The sequence below is a fragment of the Mus caroli genome, unplaced genomic scaffold (genome assembly GCF_978045245.1).
Source record: "Mus caroli unplaced genomic scaffold, Mus_caroli_1 scaffold_11, whole genome shotgun sequence".
Classification (NCBI taxonomy): Eukaryota; Metazoa; Chordata; class Mammalia; order Rodentia; family Muridae; genus Mus; species Mus caroli.
Window position 1 is genome coordinate 19,341,590 of NW_028227266.1, and position 24,024 is coordinate 19,365,613.

Below are 24,024 nucleotides of genomic sequence, written 5' to 3' on the forward strand. Positions count from 1 at the left end.
TTGGTAATTAATAATAGCTTTAACTATTGTGCTGACTTGAGTTCCATGTAAAACAACACAGGTGAGGTGCTGGGGATAGGTAAGCTGGCAAAGTGTCTACAGCACAAGCCTCGGTCCCTGAGTTCAGATCCCCATGTCCACACAGAAAGCACCACCAAACAGAAAAACTGTTTCCTTTAGCAAAACCCCTTGAAGACCACAGTAAGTCTCACACATTCAATCACCCAACTAACAGTTATACTTATGTTGTAGTGGGAGGGGCCTCACGCGTGCTAGGCAAGCCCTACACTACATACACTACTCTATGGTGAATCCAGGAGTAGTTAGATCCCCGGGCATCAGTCCCCATTGCAGTCACTCAGTTGAGATTAGTAGGGCTGCGAGCTCACAATCAAGTTCCAAACAGTCCCAAATATCTTCCTATGCCAGAGCATACCTGCATTTTTTGTTTGATATTAACTTGACCAGAAAAGACGTTATTCTTTTCACCCAACTTTGAAGTAACATCTTCCTTTCGAACAATCACTTGCTTTATGGAAGGGCGTTCTGTTTCTTTGAATCTTTGAGACCTATATGCATCAATGCTTCAAGGAAAAAAATATTACTGTTAGAAATCCAGGAACAATGCTCTATGAAACATGTCAACAGAAACTGAACTTCATACTTAGAACATCTGCAGTGTTTCCCACACTGAAGTGTCATTTGGGGAAAGTAACAATGATAGAAGTGACCCCAGGCTGCAGGCTGCAGACTGCACTCAATGGCTGACCTCCTGCTTGGCATGCCCGAGGCCCTGGCCCAATCCCCAGAGATGCTGTAAACACCACCCAAGTTGTAAAACTCTGCCTGTGAGGGGAGGCCTTCTCCAAACAGCCATACCTATAGAGAAGGTCCCGGTCCTCAGAACTGAGGCTATCCGCAGACTCGGCGCGAGGGACGCGGGTTCTCTGGAATTTCCCTGGCTTAGGACTTGCAGCACTTAGGCTAGTGTCTCTCAATTCCGACTGAGGTGAAGAAATTACATTCTACAGAAAAGTACCACAGTAAATGAGACATTAGAGCTGTGTTCAACCTTGCTCTATATATGCTTTGTTTTCATTTAAGAGACTTGATCTTCACTGCGTCATCTAGGCTAGCCTTCAGCTCTTGGTCTCCCTGCCACAACTTGCTGACACGTGGGCTACAGACACGTCAGCACACTCGGGATTTATAACCACAAGTTATGGAGGAGCAACATAGATCCTAATAAGACTCCATTTAACTCTGAAACATGAGTAATTCTTTTCTGCTACTAGGAAATACACATGTAACAAGTCTACTGATTTATAATAAAAACAACAAAACTCCTACAAAGTAACTGGGTGAAAAGCACACATCAGCAGATGAGAAGCAGCGAGACTGCAGGACCACTGCCTGCTGGCCACAGAAAAGGCCCAGTTCTTCACAAAGCCAGACTGAACTGAACTTCAAAAGCGAATCTAGGGGCTGGAGAGATGACTCAGTGGTTAGGAGCAATGGCTACGTTCTTAGGTTGAACTAACTGTTCTTAGGTTGAACTAACTGATGCACAAGTTTTGCCTCATGCACCATATTCTCCTGACTTCTACTCAAGCAACTACTGATTAGTTGAACATCTCAACATTTTTTGCAGGAACATGCATCTACAACCAGCAAAATACAGAAAATGCTTTCAAAATTTGTTGAATCCTAACGCACATGTTTTCAACATGATTAAATAAACTCATTTCCCACTGACAAAAATGTGTTAATTGTAATGAAGGAAAATGAGATTTTGTAACTTGTGATTCATGTAAAAGAGTTGTTTATGAGCCCGTGGCCTGGGGCCGAGAACAAAGCAGAACAGATAGGGCTGTTGTTAAGACATTCCTAAGAACAGCTTGACTGTAAAAATGAAAAAATACAAGGACAAGCAGGGCTATCTTGTCTGGGTCAACACCACCTGGCCGGAACCTCCCCTCTGTCTACTGCCCCTTGACGCCGGGTAAAGTCATACATCAACTGGTTGCTATGTGAACAAAGATAAGCCCCCAGTCCACAGGAACAAAGTCCTGATGCCCTTTTGCTGACATGTAATCTTTCTGTTAATGTTTGAATAAGCCAATAGTGTGTCACTATGCTGAATTCCACAACCCTAAGCCCCTTACCCCATAAAAACGCCTAGCTTTCGAGCCTCGTGGCCGACATCCATTATCTCCTGTGTGAGATGCATGTCGGTCCAGAGCTCTGTCATTAAACGACCTCATGTAATTACATCAAGATGGTCCTTCGTGATTTTTTTGGGTACATGCCGAATTGGGAATGGAGTGCGGGTTTCCCCACTAGGTTCTATCAGTAATAGTCCCTAAATTGACTAATAAAGATGTACTTGACCCTGTTATAAAGACTTACAAAGTTCATGAATTTAAGCTGCAATTCTTGTTACACTGACCTACAAGGCTACCCTGGGCTGCATGAGATCCTTTCTCACACCTAACAAACAAACAAACAAACAAACAAACAAACAAAACACTACACACTAAAAGACAACCAAAGGAAATCGTTTAAAGAAAAGTATCTCTAATTGCCTATACATGGGATATGCTCTTCTACCTGGGCTGACTTGTCTGGCTTCAATGGGAGAGAAAGCGCCAAGCCTCACAGAGACTTCAAGTGCCAGGGTCAGGGGGAATCTCCAGGGGGGCCCCACTTGCTCAAAAGAGAAGGGAAAAGAGGGAGGGGAAAGGATTGTGGGAGGGGGTGACCAGGAGGGGGGCAGTGAGTAGGATGTAAAGTGAATAAGCTAATAAAAAAAAAAAATAGTTCCCTCTAACTGAGGCCATCCCCAGCACTAGCTCCTGAGCTTAGGGTGACGCGATTAATACAATTTAGGGCTCAGTAAATGTCAGTTGAATTTCTGGTCCTACACATGCTCCACTATGTTCATAGCAGCCCTATTTATAATAGCCAGAAGCTGGAAAGAACCCAGATGTCCCTCAACAGAGGAATGGATACAGAAATTATGGTACATTTACACAATGGAGTACTACTCAGCTATTAAAAAGAATGAATTTATGAAATTCCTAGCCAAATGGATGGACCTGGAGGGCATCATCTTGAGTGAAGTAACACAATCACAAAAGAACTCACACAATATGTATTCATTGATAAGTGGATATTAGCCCAAAACTTAGGATACCCAAGATATAAGATACAATTTGATAAACGCATGAAACTCAAGAAGAATGAAGACCAAAGTGTGGACACTGTGCACCTTCTTAGAATTGGGAACAAAACACCCAGGGAAGGAGTTACAGAGACAAAGTTCGTAGCTGTGATGAAAGGATGGACCATTTAGAGACTGCTGTATCCAGGGATCCGTCCCATAATCAGCTTCTAAACGCTGACACCATTGCATACACTAGCAAGATTTTGCTGAAAGGACCCAAATATAGCTGTCTCTTGTGAGACGATGCCGGGGCCTAGCAAACACAGGAGTGGATGTTCACAGTCAGCTATTGGATGTATCACAGGGCTCCCAATGGAGAAGCTAGAGAAAGTACCCAAGGAGCTAAAGGGATCTGCAACCCTATTGTTGGAACAACATGATGTACTAACCAGAACCCTGGAGCTCTTGTCTCTAGCTGCATATGTATCGAAAGATGGCCTAGTCGGCCATCAATGGAAAGAGAGGCCCATTGGACTTGCAAACTTTATATGCCCCAATATAGGGGAATGCCAGGGCCAAAAGAATGGGAATGGGTGGGTAGGGAAGTGGGGGGCGCCATGGGGGACTTTTGGGATAGTATTGGAAATGTAATTGAGGAAAATATGTAATAAAAATATATAAAAAAAAAAAAGAATTTCTGGTCCTAAATATAATTATGATTTAATAATTTTATCAGCTCTAGAATGTAGTTACTGTTACTGACCTTGTTTAACAGCTGAGAGAACCATGTCAGAGAAGCTACAGTTATAAAATGCTACAACCAGGATTTGAGAGGGCATGCTTGTTACAATGTTAATGTTTACCCTAGGTCTAGGAAATCACTAGTTTTACATTCTAAACAAATTCTATCAGATTTACAAGACCACTGGCTGCATTGGCAAATTCGTGTTTACCAAAGGTGGAGGAGATAGACATTCCTACTGTGTTTGCCTTCCTCTGAGCTTGAGGAAGGACAGCCTTCTTACCTCCAGGCTCACCACCCCGACCGTCTGAGCTAGTGGAGCAAGTAAAGACATTGAGGAGATATTCAGTGCATCTTCCTGCTCCTCACTGTTTTCTGCTCCCACTTGGTCCATCGCCTCTTGGCTCTTTTCCACATCCAGCTCCCCTTCCTCTAGGACATCACTGAAGATGTCATTAATGACTTTGGAGCTATTGATATCCTCATCGTCCACGCTCATCTCAACCTCACGCACTGCTTCTGAAAAAGATTTCAGTGGAGAGATACTGTGATCCAAGGTGGCAGAGGAGGCTAAGTTTTCATGCTTCCTAAAATACAGTTACCCAAACAAAAATCACTTCTTAACAACAAGGTTGAGAGGACAACCTCCAACATTATATAAAGTCAAAATAAAGCTAGACTCTCCTCATATTTAAAAAGTTCCAAAATATTTTCCAAGATATAAAGATTAGATCTACAAAAAAAAATTAACTTAACACTTTGGATTTTGGTGAAAGTTTTAAGCAGGAACACAATATTCTAACTTTCAAAAAATACTTTTTCAGGAGTAGACAGATAGTTTGGTTTGTACTATACTAGGACTCAAATTTGGTTACTAGCACCCACAATGGGCAGCTCACAATGACCTGTAAATCCAGATCAAGAGGCTATGACAGTCTCTTCAGGCCTCTGCAGGCACCTACAGTCATGTGAACACCCCCACATGCAGATAAACACACAATTTAAAAATAAATCTCTCCCAACAGTGGTGGAACACATCTCTGATCTCAGAACATAGAGGAGGCAAAGGCAGGCAGATCTCTGAGTTCAAGGCCAGCCTGATCGACAAGAGTTCCAGGACAGCCAGGGCTACAGAGAAACCCTGTCTCAAATAGATAGGTAGATAGATAGATAGATAGATAGATGAATAAATGAATAACCTCAAAAAGCACTTTCAAAATAAGCCTCTTCTATAGTTAGAAGAAACACATGGCAGTCGGTACAGGAAAACATTTAACACCACTGGGTAATTTTGACAGAGTAAACTAACAGTAACTATTAACAGTACCATATCTTAATGGAAGCTACAGTATTTCTTAGCTTGAAAACAAAGGTATTTTGAAATTATAGGACATTTAAAAACACAATATTATTCTTATATTACATTATTTCTTTCAATGTATCTAGAGCCAAAAAGAAATAAAGACTTTAAACCAACCAGTCTTCTGCTCAACCTCCAGGGCTGATGCTACTTTTAAGGACTTTTCTTCTTCTAAAAACAACGTTATTTTCAAAGGGCTGGACTTTGTCATTTCGCTTTCAGTGGAACCTAAAAAAATGTATGAGAAAAAACAAATTAACCTGTGTGTGTGTGTGCCTGTGTGTGCACACATGACAGAAATAACCTGAACTGTAAAGTCATGGAGTCATAAGTCTTCATTTTAAATACTTCAACCTAGAAACTGAGAACTCTAACCACCACATACATCTGTGTTCTCATGACGTCCTGTTTCCCTCTCCACCAGAAAAGAAAGGCGACACCAATATTATGAGTTATTTTTTTTATTCAGACTGTTTCTCTCTCTCTCTCTCTTTTGTTTTTCGAGACAGGGTTTCTCTGTACAGCTCTGCTGTCCTGGAACTCACTTTGTAGACCAGCCTGGCCTCGAACTCGAACTCAGAAATCCACCTGCCTCTGCCTCCCGAGTGCTGGGATTAAAGGTGTGCGCCACCACTGTCAGGCCAGACTGTTTCATAATTAGTTTTTCGCCTTTACTAAAATTGTCAACAAAATCACAAAATCTAGGCCCAGAAGGGAACCTCGTCATGTACTAAGAAAAGACTCAGCTAACTCGCTGATGGAAGACTGAGAACGTTCCTCCAAGATTGGAGACAAACAGCATGGCTGCCCTCCCTACTGGAGTTAGCATATGCTTTAAAAGTCTTATCAAAGCAACTAAAAACACAGAAGTCATCCAGATTAGAACAGAGTGACAACTACTTCTGCTCACGGATGGCGTCATCTAACGTCGATAATCCTGAAGATGCCACCAAAGAAAGAAAGGAAGGAAGGAACAGACATGACCTGTAATAAGTAATAAATTAGTAAATTTAGCAAAGGAGACAACATCAACAAAGTGAGGTGGCTCACCCCTGACATCCTAAACTCCATGAGGCTCTAGCAGGATTACAGTGAATTTAAGGATTCTTGGCAGCACGGGCTATAGAGCATAACAGTCTGAAAGACACCAAAAATGTACGCAGACACCTACCCAAACAGTAAACATCTACCCAAACAGTAAACATCTCCCCAAACAGTAAACATCTACCCAAACAGTAAACATCTGAAAAGCAGTTCTCAAAAATGTACACAGACATCTACCCAGACAGTAAACATCTGAAAAGCAGTTCTCAAAAATGTACACAGACATCTACCCAGACAGTAAACATCTGAAAAGCAATTCTCAAAAATGTACACAGACATCTACCCAGACAGTAAACATCTGAAAAGCAATTCTCAAAAATGTACACAGACATCTACCCAAACAGTAAACATCTGAAAAGCAGTTCTCAAAAATGTACACAGACATCTACCCAGACAGTAAACATCTGAAAAGCAATTCTCAAAAATGTACACAGACATCTACCCAAACAGTAAACATCTGAAAAGCAGTTCTCAAAAATGTACGCAGACATCTACCCAAACAGTAAACATCTGAAAAGCAGTTCTCAAAAATGTACGCAGACATCTACCCAAACAGTAAACATCTGAAAAGCAGTTCTCAAAAATGTACGCAGACATCTACCCAGACAGTAAACATCTGAAAAGCAATTCTCAAAAATGTACGCAGACATCTACCCAAACAGTAAACATCTGAAAAGCAGTTCTCAAAAATGTACACAGACATCTACCCAAACAGTAAACATCTGAAAAGCAGTTCTCAAAAATGTACACAGACATCTACCCAGACAGTAAACATCTGAAAAGCAATTCTCAAAAATGTACACAGACATCTACCCAAACAGTAAACATCTGAAAAGCAGTTCTCAAAAATGTACGCAGACATCTACCCAGACAGTAAACATCTGAAAAGCAATTCTCAAAAATGTACGCAGACATCTACCCAAACAGTAAACATCTGAAAAGCAGTTCTCAAAAATGTACACAGACATCTACCCAAACAGTAAACATCTGAAAAGCAGTTCTCAAAAATGTACACAGACATCTACCCAGACAGTAAACATCTGAAAAGCAATTCTCAAAAATGTACACAGACATCTACCCAAACAGTAAACATCTGAAAAGCAGTTCTCAAAAATGTACGCAGACATCTACCCAGACAGTAAACATCTGAAAAGCAGTTCTCAAAAATGTACACAGACATCTACCCAGACAGTAAACATCTGAAAAGCAATTCTCAAAAATGTACACAGACATCTACCCAAACAGTAAACATCTGAAAAGCAGTTCTCAAAAATGTACACAGACATCTACCCAGACAGTAAACATCTGAAAAGCAATTCTCAAAAATGTACACAGACATCTACCCAAACAGTAAACATCTGAAAAGCAATTCTCAAAAATGTACACAGACATCTACCCAGACAGTAAACATCTGAAAAGCAATTCTCAAAAATGTACACAGACATCTACCCAGACAGTAAACATCTGAAAAGCAATTCTCAAAAATGTACGCAGACATCTACCCAGACAGTAAACATCTGAAAAGCAATTCTCAAAAATGTACACAGACATCTACCCAAACAGTAAACATCTGAAAAGCAGTTCTCAAAAATGTACACAGACATCTACCCAAACAGTAAACATCTGAAAAGCAGTTCTCAAAAATGTACACAGACATCTACCCAGACAGTAAACATCTGAAAAGCAATTCTCAAAAATGTACACAGACATCTACCCAAACAGTAAACATCTGAAAAGCAGTTCTCAAAAATGTACGCAGACATCTACCCAGACAGTAAACATCTGAAAAGCAGTTCTCAAAAATGTACACAGACATCTACCCAGACAGTAAACATCTGAAAAGCAATTCTCAAAAATGTACACAGACATCTACCAAAACAGTAAACATCTGAAAAGCAGTTCTCAAAAATGTACACAGACATCTACCCAGACAGTAAACATCTGAAAAGCAATTCTCAAAAATGTACACAGACATCTACCCAAACAGTAAACATCTGAAAAGCAATTCTCAAAAATGTACACAGACATCTACCCAGACAGTAAACATCTGAAAAGCAATTCTCAAAAATGTACACAGACATCTACCCAGACAGTAAACATCTGAAAAGCAATTCTCAAAAATGTACGCAGACATCTACCCAGACAGTAAACATCTGAAAAGCAATTCTCAAAAATGTACACAGACATCTACCCAAACAGTAAACATCTGAAAAGCAGTTCTCAAAAATGTACACAGACATCTACCCAAACAGTAAACATCTGAAAAGCAGTTCTCAAAAATGTACACAGACATCTACCCAGACAGTAAACATCTGAAAAGCAATTCTCAAAAATGTACACAGACATCTACCCAAACAGTAAACATCTGAAAAGCAGTTCTCAAAAATGTACGCAGACATCTACCCAGACAGTAAACATCTGAAAAGCAGTTCTCAAAAATGTACACAGACATCTACCCAGACAGTAAACATCTGAAAAGCAATTCTCAAAAATGTACACAGACATCTACCAAAACAGTAAACATCTGAAAAGCAGTTCTCAAAAATGTACGCAGACATCTACCCAGACAGTAAACATCTGAAAAGCAATTCTCAAAAATGTACACAGACATCTACCCAAACAGTAAACATCTGAAAAGCAATTCTCAAAAATGTACACAGACATCTACCCAAACAGTAAACATCTGAAAAGCAATTCTCAAAAATGTACACAGACATCTACCCAGACAGTAAACATCTGAAAAGCAATTCTCAAAAATGTACGCAGACATCTACCCAGACAGTAAACATCTGAAAAGCAATTCTCAAAAATGTACACAGACATCTACCCAAACAGTAAACATCTGAAAAGCAGTTCTCAAAAATGTACGCAGACATCTACCCAGACAGTAAACATCTGAAAAGCAGTTCTCAAAAATGTACACAGACATCTACCCAGACAGTAAACATCTGAAAAGCAATTCTCAAAAATGTACACAGACATCTACCCAAACAGTAAACATCTGAAAAGCAGTTCTCAAAAATGTACGCAGACATCTACCCAGACAGTAAACATCTGAAAAGCAATTCTCAAAAATGTACACAGACATCTACCCAAACAGTAAACATCTGAAAAGCAATTCTCAAAAATGTACACAGACATCTACCCAAACAGTAAACATCTGAAAAGCAATTCTCAAAAATGTACACAGACATCTACCCAGACAGTAAACATCTGAAAAGCAATTCTCAAAAATGTACACAGACATCTACCCAAACAGTAAACATCTGAAAAGCAGTTCTCAAAAATGTACGCAGACATCTACCCAGACAGTAAACATCTGAAAAGCAATTCTCAAAAATGTACACAGACATCTACCCAAACAGTAAACATCTGAAAAGCAATTCTCAAAAATGTACACAGACATCTACCCAAACAGTAAACATCTGAAAAGCAATTCTCAAAAATGTACACAGACATCTACCCAAACAGTAAACATCTGAAAAGCAATTCTCAAAAATGTACACAGACATCTACCCAGACAGTAAACATCTGAAAAGCAATTCTCAAAACTGTACACAGACATCTACCCAGACAGTAAACATCTGAAAAGCAATTCTCAAAAATGTACACAGACATCTACCCAGACAGTAAACATCTGAAAAGCAGTTCTCAAAAATGTACGCAGACATCTACCCAAACAGTAAACATCTGAAAAGCAATTCTCAAAACTGTACACAGACATCTACCCAAACAGTAAACATCTGAAAAGCAATTCTCAAAAATGTACGCAGACATCTACCCAGACAGTAAACATCTGAAAAGCAATTCTCAAAACTGTACACAGACATCTACCCAGACAGTAAACATCTGAAAAGCAATTCTCAAAAATGTACACAGACATCTACCCAAACAGTAAACATCTGAAAAGCAGTTCTCAAAAATGTACGCAGACATCTACCCAGACAGTAAACATCTGAAAAGCAATTCTCAAAACTGTACACAGACATCTACCCAGACAGTAAACATCTGAAAAGCAATTCTCAAAACTGTACACAGACATCTACCCAGACAGTAAACATCTGAAAAGCAGTTCTCAAAAATGTACGCAGACATCTACCCAGACAGTAAACATCTGAAAAGCAATTCTCAAAAATGTACACAGACATCTACCCAAACAGTAAACATCTGAAAAGCAATTCTCAAAAATGTACACAGACATCTACCCAAACAGTAAACATCTGAAAAGCAATTCTCAAAAATGTACACAGACATCTACCCAAACAGTAAACATCTGAAAAGCAATTCTCAAAAATGTACACAGACATCTACCCAAACAGTAAACATCTGAAAAGCAATTCTCAAAAATGTACACAGACATCTACCCAAACAGTAAACATCTGAGAAGCAGTTCTCAAAAATGTACGCAGACATCTACCCAAACAGTAAACATCTGAGAAGCAGTTCTCAAAAATGTACACAGACATCTACCCAGACAGTAAACATCTGAAAAGCAATTCTCAAAAATGTACGCAGACATCTACCCAAACAGTAAACATCTGAAAAGCAATTCTCAAAAATGTACACAGACATCTACCCAAACAGTAAACATCTGAAAAGCAATTCTCAAAAATGTACACAGACATCTACCCAAACAGTAAACATCTGAAAAGCAGTTCTCAAAAATGTACGCAGACATCTACCCAAACAGTAAACATCTGAGAAGCAGTTCTCAAAAATGTACACAGACATCTACCCAGACAGTAAACATCTGAAAAGCAATTCTCAAAAATGTACGCAGACATCTACCCAAACAGTAAACATCTGAAAAGCAATTCTCAAAAATGTACACAGACATCTACCCAAACAGTAAACATCTGAAAAGCAATTCTCAAAAATGTACACAGACATCTACCCAAACAGTAAACATCTGAAAAGCAGTTCTCAAAAATGTACGCAGACATCTACCCAAACAGTAAACATCTGAGAAGCAGTTCTCAAAAATGTACACAGACATCTACCCAAACAGTAAACATCTGAGAAGCAGTTCTCAAAAATGTACGCAGACATCTACCCAAACAGTAAACATCTGAGAAGCAGTTCTCAAAAATGTACGCAGACATCTACCCAAACAGTAAACATCTGAGAAGCAGTTCTCAAAAATGTACGCAGACATCTACCCAGACAGTAAACATCTGAAAAGCAATTCTCAAAAATGTACACAGACATCTACCCAGACAGTAAACATCTGAAAAGCAATTCTCAAAACACCAACAAAGGGGAACAAGGACGCTTGGTCGGCAGAGTGCCTGCCTAGCACGCAGGAAGCCAGAGTGCTCCAACCAGCACTCAGGGAACCCAGAGTGGTGTGCACAGCAGTAACCCCAGCACTTGGAGGTGGAGGGAGAAGGACCAGAGGTCCAAGCGGATCCTTGACTACAGCTAGATGAGAAGGCATCAAAAAGAAGAAAATACTCACCAATAAACTCCACCAAAGAATCAAACAAGTTTTATCTTAAAAGCAACATAATTCTGCTAAAGGGATGCGGTTGCTTGTATTCTAATGCTAATTATGTCCCTCCCTAAAACGGTTTGCCTGAGAGCCACTGCACACAGCTTCTGGGAACCTGCCTTCAGATAACTCTGATTGGTAAATAAAGATGCCCGAAGTCAGTATCTGGGAAGGAGAGGTGGAGGGGCAGGGGGGGGGGGGATTTAGGGTCCCCAGGCTTGGGACCCCGAGGAAGAAGGAGGACAAAGATGCCATCCATGCCTGAGGTGTGTACAGCAGCGAGAGGCAGAACTGCATGCAAAGGGGCCCAGAGAAGGCAGCCCAAAGGCTGCTCAGTGGGGTCAGGAGCAGCCAAGATGGACACAGAGATTAGGAAGTAGTGACTCAGAGTCTGTCGGTGGGAGGTCAACTTTAACAGCATGGAGGGCAGGCAGGTCTCCAGCTACTGTGCTGTTTAGGACATATTAAAGTATAGCGGGGGTGTGTGTGTGTCTTTCCTTTGTAACATAAGACACTGAGACGGGTAGTGACCCGATGCCAGAATTTATTGGTAAATATTAATACTACAAAGGGAAATAAAGACATAAACAGAAGGGAAGATTCAGTACAAGGCCAGCATGCCATATAGATCTGGACGTTCGATGCAATCTCTATCAAAATCTCTTTCCAGGAACAGAAAAGCACCCACAAGTTTATAAAGAATTTAGGTCTCCTGATTATTCAAGACATTTCTGAAAGAGCATAAAGTTAAAACTTAAACTATTAAGAATTAACTAAGTAATTTTCACAAAGATAAATACAAATGACCACAAAGGATATGAAAAATGTTCACTATCACTATTGAGAAACACAAATACCACAATGGGAATTATTTTTTTTTGAGACAGGGTTTCTCTGTATAGCCCTGGCTATCTTTTTTTTTTTTTTTTTGGTTTTTTTTTTTTTTTGGTTTTTCGAGACAGGGTTTCTCTGTGTAGCCCTGGCTGTCCTGGAACTCACTCTGTAGACCAGGCTGGCCTCGAACTCAGAAATCCACCTGCCTCTGCCTCCCGAGTGCTGGGATTAAAGGCGTGCGCCACCACGCCCGGCAGCCCTGGCTATCTTAAAACTCACTTTGTGCACAATGCTTAAGAAGCAGAAAATCTTAGGGTTTTGTGCACTGTTGGTGAGAACATATAATACTGCAAGTGCTACCACAATACGATGCAATGATTCGACATCCAGGCACTGCTCCAGAGACTGCAGCAGGGACACCCACCACTGCGCCCGCCAGCTGTAGGAAGTGTACCCACAGAGAAGGGGTAAGCGCCGTGCCCGTGCCGTGCCATGCACACACCATGCATACCCAGCCTTTACAGTAGCCCTCCTGCACCCAGAGCCTCACTTTCCATAGTCTCAGTTATCTGTGGTAAACCAAAGCCAGGAAATCCACAAATATACACCATGCTGTACAATTCTATTCCTGTGTGAAAACACCACAGGGTATGCAGGAAGAAATCTGAGTTCTGAGGGAGTTCAGGTGAAGTCATAGGTTTAAGCTTCACCCACAGGATCTTGGGCTGCATCCCTGAAGATAGAGAGATGGCTGCATGTTTCTTGTTTGTCTGTTTGTTTTTGGTTTTTTTTTTTTGAGACAGGGTTTCTCTGTGTAGCCTTGGCTGTCCTGGAACTCACTTTGTAGACCAGGCTGGCCTCGAACTCAGAAATCCGCCTGCCTCTGCCTCCCGAGTGCTGGGATTAAAGGCGTGCGCCACCACGCCCGGCCGGCTGCATGTTTCTATTCATGACATATTTAAAGAAGACAAATTCACAGCAACAAAGTGAAACGGGATGATACAGGAAAGAAGTTTTGTTTAATGAGCACAGAAGTTTGTTCAATTTTGCAAGATGACAAATTTCTGAAGATCAATGACAAATGAATGTATGTAACACTACTGAAATGTGGGCCTAAAAGCAATTAAATTGGCAAAATTGTTTGGGGTGAGGGGTCTTTATTGAGACAGTGTCTCACCTATGAAGCTCAGGCTTATTTTAAAAATCAGCAATCCTTTAGTTCTGAGATTACAGACATGTGTAACCATGACTAGCTAAATTAAGTTTATGTGATTCTTTTTATCTCATATTAAAATAAAATTTGCCAGTTGTAATGGTATGCGCCTTTAATCTCAACACTCAGGAAGGAAAGGCAGAAGAATCTGAGTTCAAGGCCAGGCTGGTGTAAGAGTTCCAGGACCACAGGGCTACACAGTTGAGACCCTGTCCTGGTGGGGAAAGGGGAAGAGGAGAAAAAAAAAAGGAAGGAAAAAAATTGAAAGTGTTTTTAATAAACCAAGCATGGTGACTCACTTGTAAGTGCAACACTTGGAATACTTAGGCAAGAGGATTGAAACTTCTAGGCTAACCTGGCAGTGGCGATAATCCCATCCCATCCTTGAGAGGCAGAAGCAGGTAGATCTCTGTAAACTTGAGGCCAGCATTATCTAGGTGAGCTCCAGGACAGCCAGGGTTACACAGAGAAACCCTGTCTCAAAAAAACAAACAAACTTCTCGGCTACTCTAGATTACACAGTAAGAGTTTACCTCCTAAAAGAAAGAGGGGGCCGGGCGGTGGTGGCGCACGCCTTTAATCCCAGCACTTGGGAGGCAGAGGCAGGCGGATTTCTGAGTTCGAGGCCAGCCTGGTCTACAGAGTAAGTTCCAGGACAGCCAGAGCTACACAGAGAAACCCTGTCTCGAGAAAACCAAAAAAAAAAAAAAAAAAAAAAAAAAAAGAAAGAGGGGGCTGTGAGAGTGGGTAAAGAGGAAGGAAGACATAGGGGGAGGAGAGAAGAGGGGTGGAGGAGAGCAGAGCAGCGCAGGGGAGAGAGGAAAGGGAGCAGGGGAGAGGGGAGGGGAGGGGAGGGGAGGGGAGGGGAGGGGAGGGGTGGGGAGGGGAGGGGAGGGGAGCTCTGCTGCCTCTGCCAAGATGGAGTGTTTTTCTCTAGAGCTGTAAGTCAGAACAAAGCTCCTCTCTCTTTGGGAAGAGGACAATGCTTGAGCCAAGAGGGAGTCTTACTGTGGAAAGAACTAAACGGAGAAATGAGAGCTGGGTGAGGAGGCAGACAGCTCTGCCTGCCCAAGCACAGCGGCATTCACTCTCTGAGCCGTGCCAGCCACCTGCTGCAGGACACAGCTACATCTGTGTACATGGGAGCACTGACCTGCAGGCTCTGTGCCAGAAAGCTTCACTGCTGGTTCATTTCCAGCCACCTGGTCTGTTACAGAAGTCAGTGGGGTGCTTGAGACAGCTTGATGTTTCTTGAGTGGAGTGTTCTGACAGTGAACTTCCTGAAAAAAGCAAACGGAGAGGAAAATTCTACTTCTTAGAATTACAAATCTTAACTATATGTTATTAAATGAAATAAGGCTTATTAAATTAATATTCAATGTTTTTTGAGAACAAAAGAAATAATATATATTAAAAACACTCAGGTCATTGTTAATCATTTCCAGTGTGTAAGATTCCAAGTATGTAAAATCTTTAAAGACTAGGAAGCGAGAAGAATGAAAATTCATTTCAGAGTTCAGTTTTATACAAACCAAAGTAAAAGCCAAAGAAAAACAATTTCCCCTGTCATTTTTATCAGCCCTTGCCTATACAATCTAGAAATAGCTCTGCCATGAAGATTCTGTTTAATTATCATTTACTCAAAGGATAAAATTCAAATAAAACAAGAAGGATAAAAGCAAATGCCAATAATAAGGAAGAAGGTAAGAGGAACGCATGTGTTGTTTTCCGTGTTAAAGCTCCACGATGGACAGGCCTAGTCACTACCCAGCCCCCGAGAATTCGCAATGCACTCACTGTGCTGTTCTCGCCCTGGGATGGCTAGGCACAGTGGCACACATCTACATTACCAACACTCTGGAGGCAGGTGTTAAAAAAAAAGGCACTGCAAGTTTGGAGCCTGCCTGGCCTATACAGTGAGTTCCAGAGTAGGAGGTGCTACCAGCAAAACCTTGTCTCAAAAACCAAGAGCACACTTTATAACTACAGAAATACCAGAAACCATCAGGTAAATAACAGCAGCTGACGCATGCATAGGCTTAGGATGTGACCTGTCACTTACCAAGCATGTCATTGCCTCACCCAGCCCTCCCAATCCTCCAGATCAGAACATATTATTTCTGTTCTGTCAATGAGAAATCAGGCAGAGGAGCTAAGGCCCTGCACACATGATAAGTAATTGGCAGCCAGGATACAAATCCCCCATCTAGTTCCAGTTAGAATATCTCTCAAATGAGAGGCTTCTGACTCTATATAACTCTTTGTATATAACTATATACATAACTATAACTCTATAATTCTCTCGCTAAAATATATACACACATGACTGTATATAAAATATAGAGTAAACCCTTAAATGTTGCAGACATGATGTTTTTTTTTTTTTTTTTTTTTTTTTTGGTTTTTCGAGACAGGGTTTCTCTGTGTAGCCTTGGCTGTCCTGGAACTCACTCTGTAGACCAGGCTGGCCTCGAACTCAGAAATCCGCCTGCCTCTGCCTCCCAAGTGCTGGGATTAAAGGCGTGGGATACCACACCCGACTGACATGATGATATTTTTAAAGTGAGCGAGACATTGGGGAAAGGATATGAGGACAGGACAAGTAGGCTACAGAGAAGAGAAAACTGGGTGTCTGCTGAGAGAAGAGAAGAGCCTCCATGCTATGATACACTGCATCCTAGCTTGTTTACCCAAACGTTTGCTAAGTGATAACACTGAGAATGGAAAACAACTACCCTCTTTCTCAAAGCTTTGGGGGAAAAGAAAAATCACAACAAATACACTGCGCTGTTTCCTTTGGCTGTGGTCATTCCCGAGAATAAGAAGTGCATTTAATAGGCAGGGCGGCAGGAGCACAGGGTCTCATTCCCAAGAATAAGAACTGCATTTAATAGGCAGGGCGGCAGGAGCACAGGGTCTCATTCCCAAGAATAAGAAGTGCATTTAATAGGCAGGGCGGCAGGAGCACAGGGTCTCATTCCCAAGAATAAGAACTGCATTTAATAGGCAGGGCGGCAGGAGCACAGGGTCTGCTTAGATGTCCTAGTTTCAAGCTTACCAGACAGGAAAGAGAAACAATATTACTAACTTACACAGTTATTGTTAAGATTTAGTGAAATTTTAAAAAGTGACCACCAGCACATTGCAAACAACCAATATGCAGATACTCTTCTAATGACCTACGACCCCATATTCTTCTCCCCACTAATCTGACCTCAACGTTATTGCATAGTAAACAAACACCCTCCACTTTTAGCCCAAATACAAACCCAGCTCATAGAGAAACCACAAAGGTCTGAAACAGATTCCTATCTGAGCCCCACGGCATGAGTGCAGCACCCACTTCAGTGGCTTCCTAATCTGCTTTTCAAGCTCTTCCTCCAAGACCCAGACACCAGAATTTAGTGCATTCCATGACCAAAGGTTCCACTGACTTCTTCGTATTAACTTACAAGTCTCTTCTCTCAACTCCCCAAGGTTCAAAACCTGCATCATCAAGGTGGCACCAAGGCTAGTCAAGCAACACCTTGGCCTCTCCCAATTCCTTCACCATCACTCCAACTTAGCCTCCCCTGAAACACTTTGTGTTCTCCATATACCCCACCCTGCCTCCAGCCTCTCCCTGCCCCACACCCACCAGTGGTTGCTCTTACCTCTTTGATGCTTTTCTTCCTTGTTTCTAACCTATTTTCTTACCCCTCCATCCAAGGTGGATTTCGTAACTCGTCATTGCAACCACTTCCCAATGACTTCAGTTTGTTCATTTCACTCAAACATTTAGACCTTGTCCTATGGAACTATTTCAAAACAACCCTTTCTTCCTTAAGATGCTTTCTGTCACGGTGTTTTATCACAGCAACAGAAAATAACTAATACAGAGCCCGAAAGATCTCTATTCTACCATCTAGACCCCTTGTTTCCAGGTTAGCCATCTCTTCTTCCAAGTATCTCATCCACTATGTTCCATGCAGAGGTGAGCACCTCCCGTGCCCAGCAGTGGACACAGTGTTGACAGACAGGCTCCGCCTCCAGAGCTGTCAGGACCTGCAGTTCTCACCTTGCTTTCTCACAAAGGATTCTCCTCACTTTTGCCTATCAATCAGTTACCAGCCTTTCCTTTGTCTTGATTCCTTACTTCCTAACAACTCCTTCCCACCAACACTGGCATTTACCTGAATTTACAAAGAATTCAAACAGCTGTGCCTTTTCCTGCCTTCCAGACACCACCTCCTCTTCCTTCCCTTTAGTGAAATTTCCAACAACTCCTGCACTAACTGGCTCTGCTCTCTCTTCAACCTGTCATCCCTCCTCTCCCTGCACTCCTCACCCGACACATCACAGCAGACTTCACACTTGAAACCTCAGCATGCACAAACCCCAAACAAACCTCAGCAGACTCATTTCAACCCTCAGTGCACAAACCCATCCCATGTTTCTCAAACACACTCCATCTCTCTAGATTCTAATGACTACAGTATTTGATAGCTATAATAACTATAGTACTTTAAACGAAAATGGCCCTGTAGCACTGGGAAGTGTGGCCTACCCAGAGGAGGTGTGTCACTAGGGGTTGGGCTTTGAGGTCTTAGAAGCTTAAGCCTAGGCCCAGTGGCTCTGTCTTCTTGCTACCTGACAAACCTGATGTAGAACTCTCAATTCCTTCTCCAGCACCATGTCTGTCTGCATGCTGCCATGCTTCTGACCAGTACGATAATGAACTGAGCCTCTAGACTGTAAGCTATCCCCAATTAAATATTTCCTTTGAAAGACTAGTGGTGGTCACGGTGTCTCCTCACAGCAGTAGAAATCCCAACTAAGTCAATGACAGGCGTGTGTTTTCCAATCCGTGTCTCAGCTACCTCTTTACTCCTTTTGCAGTAAACAACTGAGTTTCTGGGTAAGGCACCGTCTGAACTCCCTGTTAGTATCATGCTCAGAAGTCTGTTCTCATGCATAAGTACTGTTGCTACCGCACAGTCTCTGCAGGAACTATTTAGTACAAAGTAATCTAACAACTCCTGTCTCCAGGGACCCAGGAGAACAACAGTAAGAATCTAGTACTGTGGTAGCCCAATGATGACGGTCTTCAAACAGAAAACTCACTGGTAATGCCAAATGCTGCTAATAAGTCAGGCAAGGTGAGTCACACCTGTCACCGAAGCACTTGGGAGGCTGAGACAGGGGGATTATGTCAAACCTGTAGTCAGCCTCTGCAGGATCCAGAGACCCTGGCCTCTCAAAACCCCAACATTAAAATGCACTGCTACTTCACCTCGCTGACGCTCACTGTGTTACCTGTTTGGTCTCGCTTCTTGACTTTTCATTCTTTTCTGCACTCCATAAATTGCCCTTGTCAAGTCGACCACGAAGACATGCCAGTTCTTTTTCACGTTCCTAAACATATTAAATATGGCATTATTTTACTCAAGAACCAACAGCATTTAAGAATATCCTAATGCTAGTAAGCTTTTTAAAAGCTAGATGAGATAGCGCACAACTCTAATCCTAGCACTCAGCTATACAGCTAGTTTGAGATCAGCCTGGACTCCACAAGGACTTATTAATAGAAAGATTTAAAGAAAAAACAAAAACAAAACAAAAACCCCTTTTCTTGTCTTTAGTTATAAAATTCAAAGATTCACAACACAAGTTGTGAAGTACGATGTATGATTTCATCGTCCTATTTGCCGTTCGAGTTACAAAGAATCAAAATGCTATTTATCCAAGCCAGTTGTGGAGATCAGACCTGTAACCCCAATACATAGAAAGCTGAGGTAGGACTGACTGCTGAGTATACAAGGCTAGCCTGGGCTGATACATGGAAAGCTGAAGTAGGACTGCTGAGTATACAGGGCTAGCCTGGGCTGCTTAGTGAGTATACAGGGCTAGCCTGGACTGATACATGGAAAGCTGAGGAAGAACTACTGAGTATACAGGGCTAGCCTGGGCTGCTTAGAGTTTCTAGGCGACCTAGGCTAGAGAATATGCCTTATTTAACTATGACATGTCCGCAAAATGATTCTCTTTAGCTCAGTCAAAAAGACTATTTTGGCTGGCGGGTTGGCTCAGTAGGTAAGAGCTCTGGCTGTCCTCCCAGAGGACAAGCTCAGTTCCAAGACCCACATGGCACCTTGCCACCCTCTGTAACACCAGTTCAAGGACATCGAATGCCCTCTTCTGGCCTCTGCAGGCACTGCATGTTTGTGGTGTACAAATGCAAGCAACACACACATACTTAAAATAAAGCTACATCTTAAAAAGAGAGAGCGGCTCCTATTTGTTCCTCAGGTTCTAAAATGAGGTCATATAGTAAGCACTAAACGCAGACCACCTTACCTGTTTGAGCTGCTGTGCTAAGTGGGTAGTAGATGAGCATGTGTTTTGTTTGAATAATCTTTCCTGGATGGCCTTTGTATTTGGAGTGATATTTGGGGTTTTATGAGATGCTCGGTAAGATGGACTTTCTTTACTGTGCTCTTGACAACGCTCTCCAAAGCGTTCCAGGAAAGGCTTAATTCCTCTTCCTCCTACAGAAAACACAGTTTTGGAATCTATTCAAAATAACTAGCAATTATCATTTCCAAGGACAAAATTCTAAATCCATTAGTTACAAAGTGCTTGGTTTCTAGGAACAGTCATTTAAAATGAATATTGAAATTATTCAGCGTATTAAAAACATGTTTTAAATGTTTCTATTATTTTAAATCATATGTTTACATGTGTATGTGTGTAGGTGACTGTGGGCAGGCGTCAGCTCGCCAGGAGCTGGAGTTACAGGCAGTTGTCCGCTGTGTGACATGGATGCTAGGAATACAACTTGGGTCCAGACAGCTGCTTCGGATTCCATGTAGGCCATAGCATGCATGTGTGCACATAAATTATTTTCTTCTTCTACAAATTATAAGACACACCTCATCAAAAGGTTGTCTTGATATCATACAGTCTTAAAAGAGTATAAAGTACTTTTATAGTAGGGCAAATGGAGATAGATAGATAGACAGACAGACGTGTACACACACACGCACACGCACACACACACAGAGTGGGGAGCATGCTCTGCAAGCATGAGGACCTGAGTTTGAATCTCCAGGACCCGTGTAAAGACCCAGGTATGGCTGTATGTAACCCTAGCCTTGAAAAGTAGAGACATATGGCTCCCAGGCAATCACTGGCTAGCCTGGCCAATGGAGTTTCCAGTTTGATGATAGATCCCGTCTCAAGAGAACAAGAAGAAAAGGGCAAACAGCCTACTCCTACTTTCACGTGTCCATAGAGGCACACCTGCCCAAATGCTCATATGTGTGCACACATATAAAGGTAAACACAGCTCACAGTGCAGTCTGTCACCATATGTTTTTGCTAACTTTGTTTAGTCCTGTGTTTCTCAGTCAATGATATGTGCAGCACACCAGAAGATTAGTCACAAGATCAATATAGCATTTTATGGAACATAGCTTACTACTCTAAGAAATACAACCCTCTATTTATATGCAAAAGGCATACATATATGTAAATATAAAGGGAGTGCAGAACTCTATATGCATATTAGCTTCTCTCTGCTCTGGGGTGGGGCAGAGACAAGTGGAAGGAGCTTGATGGCCTGCTATGTTAGTCAAGGGAAAATGAGATTTACTCTAGTCAGAGGAAAGACTGGAAAGCAGTGTTCCACATACAAGTTTTAAGACTGGTTCTCTGCCATTCTCCTAAAATGTAGTTTCTAACTGTATGTGCTTTAATATATCAAAAATAGAAAAGAAAAAAAATAAAGGTAGGATGATGATAGATGCATAGGTAATTCCAGCCCCCTGGACACTATGGAGACCATAAGACTGAGACCAGCCTGATATAGAAAACAACAACAAATTAACCATAAATAAAATGTTGAGAACAAGCGTCTTGAATCTACTCAACAGTTTCAAGTACCTAACCTGGTGTTGCAGGTTTGTCCTTGGGCTGTGACTGTAGACACACTTCTCTGTTAGCTTCCTCTTTGGGCTGAACTCCCTGGGATAAAGTTGGCTTCTCACATGGTTTCAACGCCTCTGCTCTCAGAGGACTGACAGTTTTGTGAAGTAGCTCAGGATTTTGTACCTCACAGTGTTTAGTGCTGAATGTAGCAGATTTCACAGGGGAAGATGCTTTCTGAAACAGGACAACACATGGCAGAGTAAACAGCAATTATCATCATTGCACAGATGCACAAAACCATGGAAGGTCCATTTCTGTTGTAGCCATTATACAAAAATTACTGCCGAGTGTGGTGGCGCACGCCTTTGATCCCAGCACTCAGGAGGCAGAGGCAGGTGGATTTCTGAGTTCAAGACCAGCCAAAGTGAGTTCCAGGACAGCCAGGGCTACACAGAGAAACCCTGTCTCAAAAAAAAAAAAAAAATTACCAAAAATATTATTTCCTTTGCTCTCTAACAGATCATACTAAGTTAAACGGCTTAAAAAAATCAACTAATAAAATGTTATTATTTACATTAATGGACATTTAGTCTCATATTGATAGCTTACTAGTTATCAGGGATAGGGTCACTGCTAGTTTTATAAAAAAAAGTTCTCAAGTTATTGGGCTAGTATTTTACTAAACTATTATATCAAATTATTTTTATTTGTATTTTTAAGTCAGTTCATTGATAATTAACTTAATTAATTATAAGTTAATTAGTTAACTTATAATTAACTCATAATTTTATTTGTTGTAAATAAAAATAAAATCAATTAGTCAGTGTCTTATATTTATAGATATCCATAATAAATGTTGTAATGAAGGGATTAATTTTAGTTATCTCCCAATGATAATAAAGAGATCTACAGAGGGAATTCCAGGACAGCCAGGGCTATACAGAGAAACTCTGTCTCGAAAAAACCAACAGTGGCTCCATCATATTCCATTATTATATACTCTGGATTTTATTTATTTATTTATATTATTATTATTTACTTTGGGTGTTTTAAATTTAGTTGATTTAAATTAATATTATTTCAATTACAAAATGTTAATTTATCTTAGACCAATTACCAAATTTATAATTTTCACTTTTTATGAGACATATAGATATGCCACATATACACTACATAATACTTAGCTACATATAGAGACTACATATAGTCATTACCATTTATAACAGAAATTTCAAAAGACCAAAATGGTACTGACTCACCACAGAGCTGGACACTGAGGCGCTAAGCAAAGATCCATGGGCAGCGTTTGAAGATGGGTCTTTCCTGACAGAGGCATTGCCGCCCCTTGGGGAACAGCATGTAGCTTCCTGCTGAACACTGCTGCTATTGATGCTAGCAGATGCTCCACTTGCAGAGGAAGATTTGGATAAACAAGCGGTACCAGGCTGTTCTTGCACACTATTTTGCTTTGCAGATGAGTGGCTTACATCATCTTCCCAGGAGCAAATCGTTGCAGCAAGGTTGGCCAGACGGCCCCTTCTCCCAACTGGGGTAGCTGAGGCATTTGAAATGGGTGGCTTGGAAGGTGAGACAGCCTTTTCCTCAGATGGCACTGGTGCAAAGTATGAACTTTCTGATACATCATCTGAAAATGTTTTCAGAAAAACCAAAAGCCATATTCAACTGTTATTCTTATAACCATATGATCACATCCTATAGAATTAAAAAATTTTTAAACGTAAACTTTTAAAATTTGCATTCAGGAAATTTATTACATTACTTAAATGTGACATCTTTTCAAATTAAATGGTACTTAATCCAAATTTAAACACCCTTCACATGTACTTTTTTCTACAGGTTTTGTTTGTTTGTTTGTTTGAGACAGGGACTCAAGGTAGCCCTGGCTCTCCTGGAACTCCCTCTGTAGATCACACTGCACAGAGATCCACCTGCCTCTGCCTCCTAAGTGCTGGGATTAAAGGTGTGTGCCGGCTTGTAAAGTTGTTTTTTGGTTTTTGTTTGGATAGGCTATGGATGCTGTAAGGAGCCACTGTAGGGCTGGGATGACAGTTCAGGAGCCGGCCAATGATGGATAACATAAAGCTCTAGGATAAACGACAAGAGGCACCCTGCACCTACACATACAACATAGCAAGTGCTTGCCACAATGGTTAGGGCACTGAAATGTGCTAGGGGAGTTGAGAAA

General features: G+C 41.3%; 1 protein-coding gene across 3 annotated transcripts in view; it reads right to left on the reverse strand.

Moving 5' to 3' along the window:
- Positions 1–24,024, reverse strand: part of Anln (anillin, actin binding protein) — a 65,017-nt gene that overhangs the window by 28,326 nt on the left and 12,667 nt on the right. For 2 of the 3 annotated variants that reach the window (XM_085844491.1, XM_085844489.1), the window contains exons 4-12: positions 23,078–23,463; positions 21,839–22,052; positions 20,247–20,437; positions 19,206–19,304; positions 15,064–15,190; positions 5,386–5,496; positions 4,192–4,427; positions 880–1,025; positions 437–584 (exon numbers count right to left, since the gene is read on the reverse strand). In XM_085844491.1, coding sequence (XP_085700617.1) covers positions 437–584; positions 880–1,025; positions 4,192–4,427; positions 5,386–5,496; positions 15,064–15,190; positions 19,206–19,304; positions 20,247–20,437; positions 21,839–22,052; positions 23,078–23,463 — 1,658 coding nt within the window. The remainder of the gene's footprint in view (positions 1–436; positions 585–879; positions 1,026–4,191; positions 4,428–5,385; positions 5,497–15,063; positions 15,191–19,205; positions 19,305–20,246; positions 20,438–21,838; positions 22,053–23,077; positions 23,464–24,024) is intronic. The other variant, XM_085844490.1, reaches the window with a different exon arrangement.